General features: G+C 40.5%; 2 protein-coding genes across 2 annotated transcripts in view; one reads left to right on the top strand and one right to left on the bottom strand.

The window, feature by feature from the left end:
* Positions 1 to 4,651, bottom strand: part of LOC126247855 (suppressor of fused homolog) — a 137,944-nt gene extending 133,293 nt beyond the window's left edge. The window contains exon 1 of the mRNA XM_049948515.1: positions 4,478 to 4,651. Coding sequence (XP_049804472.1) covers positions 4,478 to 4,626 — 149 coding nt within the window. The 5' untranslated portion in view covers positions 4,627 to 4,651. The remainder of the gene's footprint in view (positions 1 to 4,477) is intronic.
* A 225-nt stretch (positions 4,652 to 4,876) lies between these two features.
* Positions 4,877 to 13,215, top strand: part of LOC126247839 (actin-related protein 1) — a 65,074-nt gene continuing 56,735 nt past the window's right edge. The window contains exons 1-2 of the mRNA XM_049948514.1: positions 4,877 to 4,982; positions 10,464 to 10,528. Coding sequence (XP_049804471.1) covers positions 4,935 to 4,982; positions 10,464 to 10,528 — 113 coding nt within the window. The 5' untranslated portion in view covers positions 4,877 to 4,934. The remainder of the gene's footprint in view (positions 4,983 to 10,463; positions 10,529 to 13,215) is intronic.

Raw genomic sequence — 13,215 nt, 5'->3', positions numbered from 1 at the left:
AGTGATATCGTTATCAAGCAAGTACAAATTATCTATTTGTGAGTATTCATTTGTGTCTATGTATTACGAACTGAATGGACAAAAATTTGGAAACAATTTCAGAAATGCACGCTTGAATGTAACTGCAGTTCCCATCCAAGCCTGCAGGTTTCGTTGTTGTTGGTTACCACTGACGGCACACGAGCAATGTCCTAAACACGTTGCAAGTGCTGTCGTGGTCGTAAGTATTCTGCGTAGTGAGTGAATTATGTCGCAGCTAGATTAATTCCAACGTGGGCAAACTGTTGGTGCTCGTAACCAAGATAGCTAAGTGTTTAGTGTTTCAAGAAGCGTCGCAGTGAAGATTTATACCGCATGCAGGGAAAGTGGAAAAACATAACTAGCCGAGTCACAACTCGGACGAAAGTGTGTGCTGTGTGTTCGTGGCAGAATCTCACTGAAGAGGATTTGGAAAAAAATAAGACGATTACACCAGGAAAAGTTACTGCAGAACTGAATGTGGCACTCGCGAACCCTGTCAGAACCAAAACAACAGGAAGGGAGCGCCATAAGATGGGGATTGCAAGGGGAGATTAAATTCCAAGATCACTCATCAGTGATGCAAATGCACGTAACAGGAAAACGTGATACCGAAGGCATAACACCTGGATTATGGAGCACTGGAACAAAGTCATTTGGTCGAATGAGTCTAGCTTCGCACGGTTTCCGAATTCTGGCCGAGTTTACGTCACAAGAGTGAAACATGGCAGGGTAAGGTGGTGATTTGGGCAGCCATATCGTGGAATCCCATGGACACCATGATTACTCTGCCAAGGATTATGTGACCATTTTGGGGATCAGGTCCACCTCTCGATACAATGTTTGTTCCCCAATGGTGATGCTGAGTTCCAAGGCGACACGGTACCTGTTCAACACCTCGCATACTCCACAGCTGGTTTTGTGAGCACGAGGATGAATTGTCGCCTTTCCCCTGGCCACCACATAACCAGATCTCAATATTACTGAGCTTCTGTGGTCTACTTTGGAGAGATGGATATGTGATCGCTATCAGTCTTCACAACAGTTAACGGAACTGGGTCACAACGCAGGAAGCATAGCATAAGACTCACCTGAAAATTATACCGGACCTGTACATATCCATCCCGTGACGAATGGAAGCTGCTTTGAATGCAAACTGTTTTCCTACACCGCAATAGGCATGATAATGTGTTTTTGATGTTTCCATATTTTTGTCCAGCCCTGTGTATCCATCGACGTACGACAGTACCTCAATAACTGACTCCCTGCGAAAATTTTCTGTATAATCAACGATTTCTAATGTACTACACTTACCTTCTCGATATGGTTTCGGTACCTGTACAGGATTAAATAAAGGTCATAAAATATAAACGCTTATTTTGTTTAAAAATCAGATCATCGCTGATAGAAATTGATGTCATTAATTATGCAAGCATAATACATCATTTCACACGTACTGTTGAGGAACCTTCAGAAAACTAAATGTTTCCTACAACACTAATACTACTACTTATACTATTACGGGAACAGCGAACTAAGTGACTCGCACTGTTTCAAGACTTCGCTGAAGTCGCTTTTGAAAAGAAAGAACTGTCAATATAGTGCTTAAAACTGTCGTTTCGCCAGGACAAACGTAGGAATGATAACCTTCGCATTAATACTGGGAATTCTGGAGAAATTTTGTCAGCCCTACACGTGTAATGCTGATTCAACAAGTCATTCACGCTATCAGTTATAAATTAGAAAAAGTAACTGTCGGCTCCACTTCGCATATTGCGTAACGACAGAAACTTGATTCGTTTTGTCCATTGTGCTCCGTCTTGTGATTTTGTTTTTTAAACCTCAACATGACAGAGATAGGTGCAAAGTAAATTTGCTACCTTAAATGAGATTCCACGATCCTCCGAATATTTCAAAATTTATCTGTGCAAATGGTTCATATTTACTACCAAAGCTTATTTCATTCCAGTATACAGCTCTCATACCTTGCCTAACATTTATCATTCCGGTCATTAACACATCACATCACTGGCGACGACACCAGGATCCAACTGGATACCGTCACAGTCATGTCTCGCTGTACCATAAGAAGCAAACAACTTAAAGGTCTACGGAACGCACGTACCCCAACGATGTAAATTACTTCCCGGTAAGACACCGTATTTAACGTTCATTCAAGCACTATATTTTTACCAGCGAAGTTTTTTGTTGACTGGTCTTACTCTGTTATTGTTGCGGTAACAATGGCATTTACCAACTAATATCCCGTAATCCGATACCAATTCCCCCAAATTTTCCGTAGGTTTTGGATAACAGTCATCAGAAGCCACATTACTTGAATACTGGTTTCTGACAGGAGAGTTCGCAGTGCAACAACTTGAAGCAGTGGCATTAGCAGGCACTGTTGTTTCGGGGACCTGCAAGACGCACGTTACCTTTGTGTCTACACGAAATTGCACCAGCCTATGTAGTGTCCAACAACTCTAGGAGTGGCCGAGCGGTTCTAGGCGCTACAGTCTGAAACCGCGCGACCGCTACGGCCGCAGGTTTGAATCCTGCCTCGGGCATGGATGTGTGTGATGTCCTTAGGTTAGTTAGGTGTAAGTAGTTCTAAGTTCTAGGCGACTGATGACCTCAGAAGTTATGTCCCATAGTGCTCAGAGCCATTTGAACTAATCTCACGTCTTAGACACGAAAACAACAATGTATCTTATTGTTTTGTATATCTTCGGGACCAAGCTCCATTCCCATTACTTTCGCAACTTTTTGTGCTACATACTGTACATGCCTTACCTCTGGCAAAGAACTGCGTATGCGAACTAAACAACTACAGCAGCATCGTGGGTTGGATCCTACAACAAACATTAAGTCTAAAGGACAACATCTAAATTACAATTGCTCTGTAAATCACTGTGATGCTCAATTTGAAAATTCATTAAGTCTTTCACCGCTTCTTCCCACTAAAGCGACTATTCATATCATTTCATCGCATACTTTCCGAATTGAACCGGTTCCTATAACAGATTGTGATGCCTGCTTCAGGCAAATTAATTATGCGCATAACGGCAAATACTCGGACTTGTTTTCAAGCACCTAACAAAACATTTACAAAATTAGACTGGCGTTATAAACAACACCATGAACGAAAGCGAATTACCAAACCAACTCGCAACATGATTTGGCAACTTTAATGAAACCTGTAGACATGGCGGAAAGGTAAACATACTGTATAAGCTACGAAGAATGAGTACGAGGATTCAAGGAAATTTTCCATTTTATGAAAATATATAAGGTTTTAAGAATAACATATAAAAGTTGGACATGCCTCTGAAAGAAAATTGGACATTCAGAATCTGATCATCACAGTACTCTGCACAAATCGTCGTTCTCGTGATTTTGCATCTCTAGGTCTGAAGCAACAATGAAATGACAGGACTATGGAATATCACTGCCAATGAAAGAAAGATGTGGTGATCATCTACTTCCGCACCCTACAAGATCGTGGGGATCCCTATACATCACTTTGCAAAATCCAATACTACATTTTCATGTTCTTTAAACCGGAAGTGTAGGTTTAAATCACTGTTACTAGAACTGAAAGAAGAACACTGCTCCAAAGACACTCCCCTTTGCTATTAATATTTGGAGAGAGAGAGAGAGAGAGAGAGAGAGAGAGAGAGAAATTGCACAAAGGTTGGGGGTAAGGGGAGGGGGCGTGATGAGCTTACAGCACAGATTATGCTCAACAAAACATTGTTGTAAGAAACCAAGTCTAAAAATACGCCTTACTCTTTCGTAAAATAGAGAAAATGCAAAGTAAATGGCTTCCTCATGAACTGAATATTTTATATAGACCGTTGACACACAACTATGTAGCTTATTTACAACGAGAGAAGTAAAGAATGCCGTGGGTTACATTAAAGTAGACAAAATGCGTATCATGTTTTAAGCCATAACTTTCGTTTCATGTCTTCACATTTATTATTTTCTGATGGCTGTCTCAATCGAAAACATTAACTCATACATTCGAGAAGCAATGTTGATGCCTGTCAAAAAATGAAAACCACAATGGAGCACAGACTTGACGCCATGGTGTTGACGCTATGCAATCTAAACACAGACAACCCCAAAAAGTGTATATATAAGTGTGTATATTCTGATCTACGTAATGAGTAGCGTAAGTGCAGTAGTATTCAAAAGTTTATAGAAAAAACAAAAAAAAAAAAAAACAGTGCGCGCGCACACATTAAAGGGAACTACTTCGGACTGAAGTTATTTACGGTAGTGTTTACAAATAAGCAAGTATTTACTATGATTCACAATATTAAGGTCAATGCCTAACGCTATTTATAAATAGAATCTAACACTTCAAGTCATTTTTATAGTGTAAATAGCATCCGTACAAAAACAATTTTCGTGTAGAAATCAGTTTAGATAATTCCTGCATTTTTGGACTTACCAATACTTCACCAGTGCGGTTACTTGGAGAGGGTTCACCTGATCTGGATAAATTTTTCGACATAGGGAATAAATAGCATCGAGTCCTGCCGGAGTTGGCGGAAAAAGCTCCATTGGCAACCGATACCTCGCACCACTTAACTCGCTCATTCCACTTTTGGAACTAACTCGAGCACACCACTTCCACTGACAATAGTTCGTACGTTTCACGCAAGGTGTCACTGGCGGGTTGGAGATGCAGTTCAAATCAGCATACTTATATTTAAGAATAAACTGACGCCACAGTTAGAATCAATAATAGAAAAATAAATCGTTAAAAATTTATTCTGGTCGAAATATCAGTTTGTATCTGTGTGACCTCCTTTCTGAACTTTTGGTTCGGAAGCTCAATACATTGACTGCTTGTGAATCAGCCGGGTTGGGTTGGATGAAGTGTGGGAGGAGGAATTGTAACAGAGATGGAACCTTACGATGTTATAGTCAACCAGCCAGTTGTCATTGATAATGTAAGTTTGATTTAGTAAAACACGTTCCTTACTTTCCTGAATAAATGTTGTATTAATACCATCAATACAATATTTTGTGTCATGGAACGCCATATTTAAGAAACACTGTGGCCACTGAAGTGTCTACATTGTTTACTGCGATTGTTCTAGTAAAATAAACAGTAAATAGTTTTGCTGCAGCGCCATAGAGATTGCAACGATATTGTGTGCGGAAGCATACCTTTGAAATCCTTATCAATAATTGTGAGGTGGCCAATGTCATCCTAATACTCCCAAAAATAACTATCACATCACATGTCATATTCGATGAAGTTTTTGTCTCCACCTAAATCACAACAGCCAGAAGCCGCACAAAACACACATATTGAATAGTTACAAGGCAGTTGATTGTTAAAAGTAAATAAATAATTGCGAGAGATACTCAGTCATTTAACCAAAGTGTTAGTGTCCCGCGTCCGTTCTCTGGAGGTTATGAAGATAAACGACGTGGTTTAGGATTTAACATACAGTTAGAAAGAATAGACGAACTGAAGCCCTGTATTCGTGTACATGGTTTTGAATAAAATACACATATCTGATACAAGCATTTCTTTCTCTGGCAACGCAGCTAAGACCTAAAAAGTATTTAGGTAAAAGGTCATTAACAATATCATGTAAAGTTAATAACAAAACATCTTACAGAATTCTCTTAAGGAAACTGGGAATTCTTACGCTTACGAGTTAATACATTGACGGCCAAATGGTATTTGTAGTTAATTGTAGTAGTGAATTTAGGATGAACTGTAAAATACTAGATGTAAAAATCATGTTCATATAGAGATTGGGTTCAGAAAGCTTTGTTTTGCTGCAAATGTCTGTAAGATAATGCCAGCAGACATCAGATAGGAAATTGTAAATAGGAAAATAATAAAACCTACTTGTAGGGAACCAAATTAATCACTTCAATAATTTATCGCAGTGTTTCTGTATTTGGATGTAAAGTCTGGTTAAAACTAACAGGCTTCAACTTTCCCAGACCAAAGTGACAGAGCATATTCTGTGTAAAGTTACAAATTATCTTAGTTTGATTCATTAGAGAGAAACGACAGCTGAACAGTGTAAGAGGAAGTGCAGTCCCTCCACTCTTCCAAGTATCTTAAACTAGATTAAGTCTCGTATAAGCTTCGTCATTAGTAGATCAGTACTAGTTTTAATTTGTTGTTAGGCTAGTACACCTACACATATAGGAAGTATCCTGTACTGGCTGCTTTCCTTCATGATGGAGTTCGTGCAGTGTGACGATGTGTGAACAAATGAATTATCACAGGACAAGTATCATAAGGAATTTCTACTGTGCAGAAATAGCAGTATTCAGACTAACGAACTATTGGGTTAATTACTTCAAGTGCAAAGGTTGATAAGTAAGGATTGTAATTAAGTGAAAGTAAACTCTCAGAAGAATGGAAACAAATAGAGGGGGGGGGGTTGTATCTAATCATTCGACCTGAGACTTATGATTCCTTGGAAAATGTGTCATCCGTGAATTTTTTAAGTTTTTAGCTGCTCTTGGCATATTCTTTCGACGGGTTGTATCCCCTGCTTCACTAGACCCTTCTTTTTATGTAAATAAGAATAAATATTATCCATCTTTTTCAAATGAATGTCAACAGATTACACAGTTTTATTTTGGAGATAGCATGTTTGTGCCCTAAAGCACGTTTGCAATTTATGATTAATTGAATGCGACTCTTTTTGAAGAAATACTTTGTGTTATGTTTATCGAAAGCTTTAGTGGTAAGTGTCCATCCGTTGACTGGAAGAAATAATTGAGGTATAAATGTAATGCTTTCGGTGCACATATGTTAAAAAACAATATTGAGAAACATTTTATTGGATAAGAACAAAAAAAATTGATTCTGGGTTTTTCATTTATGTGTGGTTTTTTTTTTATTTTATTTTATTTTATTTTTTTTTTTTATACGTAAGCTATCTAACAGAGCAATGTGTTTAAAGACAGCAAACAGTCTGTGTAACATTCATTAATAAGAAAAGGTGCAAGACTCTGAACCATTTAATAAGTTTTAACTGAGCATGAAGAATTATGCTGTCCATATGACCTATATCAATGTAGGTAGAACGTTGCATTGTAGATGCATCAACTCTGTGAAAGTGGGTAATGTATTGTTCGAGAAATTCCAAATTAGCAAAGGGCTTTGACAGAATTTTCCTCTGGCTCCTCTGTTTAAAATATAACTAGAAGTAGTACTGAAGACATGGAGAAGTAAATCCAGTCTTGTGGGAATGTCTCACTTACTTGCCAAAGACAAAGTGATAAATGCCAAAGATGGTGAGAACACTAGTTATATATGTACTAAATAAGCTGTTTGAAGAACATGACAAGTGGGATTTAAAAAAAAACATACAGAAATCTGAGTGTATGATAATGGGTAGTGACAAACAAAACGATTTATATGCTGAGAATTTTAGTATTAAATGTTGTTCTTTTAAGTATATAGGCATAATTGAACCTGCAAAAGATAAGTATCTGAGAAATCCATATAACATTGAAAAGTACCCTGCAACACATATATTGATGTGATCTTGATTTAAATATGGACACTTGTGATGCAGTTTCAAGGAATTTTGTTCTTCTAGTTGTGTGTGAAATTTGATCATTCCTCTGTATTTATCAATGATAGTTTTTCTTATCATATTGTGTTTCATATTGATGAATAATAATTTTTTTAAGCATATACAGCTCGTCTATTGATTTATATCTTGTTAAAAGTATCAACAAATGTATTAAAATTGATATTGTTGCCATTTTGCTGGTGTAAATGGCTATACTGTTATAGTACACTAAAACAAATAAAATAAAAACTTTTCCATAATTACAGACTGATCTGCAGCATAGCCAGAGGTCTAGGTTAAGTTGAAAAGTGACAGTTCAGTTGAGTTGGTGACACCAACAAGTGTGAATGCAAAGTAAAGGTTGCTTTATCCAATTGATCTGTAGTGTAGCCCTATTCTACGTTAATGCTATATTTAAAAATTATGTTCAGAATAACAGCATTGGGCAAATCTCTGACAAGTATTTTGATGCATATGGCAAATAAAATGAAAAAATGCAGGGTTGACAGCACCACAGAACTCTTCCCAGCTTAAATACACAACATTCATCACTATCTGCGAAAAAATTGCTCATATGTCTTTCTGATCTGGAGGGTTAGGGGAGGAAGAATGTTCGAGGGGGGGGGGGGCACTGATTTTATAAGGCTTGCCAAAAATAGACGTGGAAAGATGCCCCAGAATCCTTATCAAATGTGAACTGGATAAATTCATGATCAATTAATTGTGATAAATCCGCAAAAGAAAAAAAAATGATGTGAAACAAAAAAAATTACCATTCAGGAAAAGCCATTATGTAAAATCAAACAGTGGAGAGTCCAAATTGACATATCACTAATATTATCAAAAGGATAAATGGCTACTCACTAGAGCTGCAGACAGGCACAATGAAAAGATTGTTACACATTGAACTTTCAACCAAATCCTTCTTCCAAAAAGGAAAACACACTTTTTCACACAGGCAAGCACACCGTACACACACAAGACCACTATCTCCAGGTGGAAAGCAAATGTGTTGTGTCGATTGGAAGCAGCAATCTGGAGTTGGGTGGGGATGGTGGGAGTTGGGATGTGTGTTTGGGAGGGGGGGGGGGGGGAGAAGTGAGCAGTTCCTGGTGGTGTGTGCAGGGGCAAGGTAGTGGCAGGACAATGATGACAGGTGCACAATAAGTGTGAGTGGACATGACTTAGGAGGAGGTGAAAGGACAGGTGTGGGAACTGTTGGTGGGGACTGCGTGCAGAGTAGGTTAGAGGCCTGGACGATTTCGGGAACAAAGAATGTGTTGTAAAGATAACTCCCATTTGTGCATTTCAGAAAAGCTGGTGGTGGAGGGGAGGAATGAGATGGCCTGGTTTGTGAAGCAGCCATTGAAATCAAGGTTCTTATGTTCAGCTTGTGCCACAGGGTGATACAGTTTGGTGGCCACAGTTTGATGGTGGCGATTCAACTTGATGGACAGCTAGTTGATAGTCACTGCTACTGTGCAGCAATTGGAGCAGTGCTGGTATACAATATTGCTGCTTTCACAGGTGGCCCGACCTCTGATGGATTAGGTTAAGTCTGTGACAAGACTGGAATAGGAAGTGCTGGGTGACTCGATTGGGCATGTCTTGTGTCTGAGTTTCCACATAGATAATATCCCTGTGGCAAGGGGTTGAATTGGGAGTGGCATAGGAATGGACTAACATGTTTTGGAGTGTGGGTGGGTAATGGAACACCACTTTAGGAGGGGTGGGAAACAGGCTGGCATAGGAAGATGCCTTGCAAGTGCCCATGGCTGTGCTGTAGATTTGTTAGTATACTTTTCCTTCAGAGCAAAAGTAATTATGTATTATGGTAAAGTTATTGCGGTAGATGAGGAATAAAGTAGTTGGTTTGGAGTCTGAAGGATGTGGGGGGAGATAGTGTCCAAGAGCAGCAAGATAATTGTGTTGGTGGATGTTGGTGTGTAGGGAAGTGACATCAACAGTGATGAAAAGGATGCAGGAGGTTAAAGGATAGGTATGGTGAAGAGTTGTTGAAGGAAATGGTTGGTATCTTTTGACTTGGGAGACTAGATTTTGGGTAGTTGGTTGGCAGAGTTTGCTCAGTAAGAGCTGAAATTCTTTCAGTGGGAACTCAGTAACTAGCTACTATGGGGTGTCCAGGATTGTGGAGTTTGTAGATCTCGAAAGGCATGTAGGTTATGGTTGCCCATGGGGTTAGGAAGAAAACAGATTCAGGGGAGAGACTCTGGGAAATGCCTAAGGCTTTAAGCTGGAATTGGAGGTTATGTTGAACTTCTGAGATGGGGTCACTGTGGCAGAGTTAATAGGTGGAGTAGTCAGGCAATTGGCTTTTCTGTTTTGACACTGTGTATTCCTTTCCTTTGTGAAAGGTTGGTGTCCTTAGTAGGAGACCTGGGGAAGGATGGTGAGGTTAAGTTGGAGGTAAGGAATTCCTTGAAGGTGACCATAGGCTGGTTAGGCGGTAGGGGGTGGTATCATGGTTGGATGGTGGAGAGGCAGGTTCAGTGTTGAGATTAGGTTGGCTTTGAGTGGAGGGATTATTGGCAAAGAAATGTTTCCATTGCAGGGATTGAGAGAAGGAGATAAGTTCTTTGAGAAGTCCAACATGGTTATATTTGGATGTAGGGCAGTGAGAGAGACTGTTTTCTTTTATGTAGACAGATGACAATCGCAAGTTTTACTCATACAATTACTGGTTTCAGTGTAATTAGTCATCTTCTGATCTAGAGTTGCAGCATAAGAAGACTTATATTGTTGTTCTATGGTTAAATAAAGAATAATGGGTGCCAGTTGGGTTGTAGTTTGTTGTAATGAATAAATGTTGTTGTTGTTATGTTATTTCTATTGCTAGATGCTTATTTACAGGGCTCTGGAGTCATCAAAGCAGGATTTGCAGGGGATCACATTCCAAAATGTCGGTTTCCAAACTAGTAAGTCAGTTCAAATATTTTTTTCGTTATACAGAAGGATATGTTCACAAAATATTACATTATTATCATTGATATATATATAATAGAGGGAAACATATATATATATATTGGTCTTCAAATATGTCTGCTTGTGTCTGTATATGTGTTTGTTTGTGTGTCTATCGACGTGCCAGCGCTTTCGTTTGGTAAGTCACATCATCTTTGTTTTTAGATATATTTTTTCCCACGTGGAATGTTTCCTTCTATTATATATAAACAAAGATGATGTGACTTACCAAACGAAAGCGCTGGCAGGTCGATAGACACACAAACATACACACAAAATTCAAGCTTTCGCAACAAACTGTTGCCTCATCAGGAAAGAGGGAAGGAGAGGGAAAGACGAAAGGATGTGGGTTTTAAGGGAGAGGGTAAGGAGTCATTCCAATCCCGGGAGTGGAAAGACTTACCTTAGGGGGAAAAAAGGACGGGTATACACTTGCGCGCACACACACACACATATCCATCCACCTTTGTTTTTAGATATATTTTTCCCACGTGGAATGTTTCCCTCTCTCTCTCTCTCTCTCTCTCTCTCTCTCTATATATATATATATATATATATATATATATATATATATATATATATATATAAAAAGAAAGATGATGAGACTTACCAAATGAAAGTGCTGGCAGGTCGACAGACACACAAACGAACACAAACATACACACAAAATTCAAGCTTTCGCAACAAACTGTCGCCTCATCAGGAAAGAGGGAAGGAGAGGGAAAGACGAAAGGATGTGGGTTTTAAGGGAGAAGGTAAGGAGTCATTCCAATACCGGGAGCGGAAAGACTTACCTTAGGGGGAAAAAAGGACGGGTATACACTCGCACACACACACATATCCATCCACACATATACAGACACAAGCAGACATCTCACAAGCAGACATATTTAAAGACAAAGAGTTTGGGCAGAGATGTCAGTCGAGGCAGAAGTGCAGAGGCAAAGATGTTGTTGAATGACAGGTGAGGTATGAGTGGCGGCAACTTGAAATTAGCGGAGATTGAGGCCTGGTGGATAACGAGAAGAGAGGATATATTGAAGAGCAAGTTCCCATCTCCGGAGCTCGGATAGGTTGGTGTTAGTGGGAAGTATCCAGATAACCCGGACGGTGTAACACTGCGCCAAGATGTGCTGGCCGTGCACCAAGGCATGTTTAGCCACAGGGTGATCCTCATTACCAACAAACACTGTCTGCCTGTGTCCATTCATGCGAATGGACAGTTCGTTGCTGGTCATTCCCACACAGAATGCATCACAGTGTAGGCAGGTCAGTTGGTAGATCACATGGGTGCTTTCACACGTGGCTCTGCCTTTGATCGTGTACACCCTCCGGGTTACAGGACTGGAGTAGGTGGTGGTGGGAGGGTGCATGGGACATGTTTTACACCGGGGGTGGTTACAAGGGTAGGAGCCAGAGGGTAGGGAAGGTGGTTTGGGGATTTCATAGGGATGAACTAAGAGGTTACGAAGGTTAGGTGGACGGCGGAAAGACACTCTTGGTGGAGTGGGGAGGATTTCATGAAGGATGGATCTCATTTCAGGGCAGGATTTGAGGAAGTCGTATCCCTGCTGGAGAGCCACATTCAGAATCTGATCCAGTCCCGGAAAGTATCCTGTCACAAGTGGGGCACTTTTGTGGTTCTTCTGTGGGAGGTTCTGGGTTTGAGAGGATGAGGAAGTGGCTCTGGTTATTTGCTTCTGTACCAGGTCGGGAGAGGAGTTGCGGGATGCGAAAGCTGTTGTCAGGTTGTTGGTGTAATGCTTCAGGGATTCCGGACTGGAGCAGATTCATTTGCCACGAAGACCTAGGCTGTTAGTTCATCCCTATGAAATCCCCAAACCACCTTCCCTCCCCTCTGGCTCCTACCCTTGTAACCGCCCCCGGTGTAAAACCTGTCCCATGCACCCTCCCACCACCACCTACTCCAGTCCTGTAACCCGGAGGGTGTACACGATCAAAGGCAGAGCCACGTGTGAAAGCACCCATGTGATCTACCAACTGACCTGCCTACACTGTGATGCATTCTATGTGGGAATGACCAGCAACGAACTGTCCATTCGCATGAATGGACACAGGCAGACAGTGTTTGTTGGTAATGAGGATCACCCTGTGGCTAAACATGCCTTGGTGCACGGCCAGCACATCTTGGCGCAGTGTTACACCGTCCGGGTTATCTGGATACTTCCCACTAACACCAACCTGTCCGAGCTCCGGAGATGGGAACTTGCTCTTCAATATATCCTCTCTTCTCGTTATCCACCAGGCCTCAATCTCCGCTAATTTCAAGTTGCCGCCACTCATACCTCACCTGTCATTCAACAACATCTTTGCCTCTGCACTTCTGCCTCGACTGACATCTCTGCCCAAACTCTTTGTCTTTAAATATGTCTGCTTGTGAGATGTCTGCTTGTGTCTGTATATGTGTGGATGGATATGTGTGTGTGTGCGAGTGTATACCCGTCCTTTTTTCCCCCTAAGGTAAGTCTTTCCGCTCCCGGTATTGGAATGACTCCTTACCTTCTCCCTTAAAACCCACATCCTTTCGTCTTTCCCTCTCCTTCCCTCTTTCCTGATGAGGCAACAGTTTGTTGCGAAAGCTTGAATTTTGTGTGTATGTTTGTGTTCGTTTGTGTGTCTG

This window comes from Schistocerca nitens, chromosome 1 (assembly GCF_023898315.1).
Source record: "Schistocerca nitens isolate TAMUIC-IGC-003100 chromosome 1, iqSchNite1.1, whole genome shotgun sequence".
Lineage (NCBI taxonomy): Eukaryota > Metazoa > Arthropoda > Insecta > Orthoptera > Acrididae > Schistocerca > Schistocerca nitens.
Note: the sequence above shows the minus strand (reverse complement) of the source record. Positions and strands in the feature narration are given on the sequence as shown.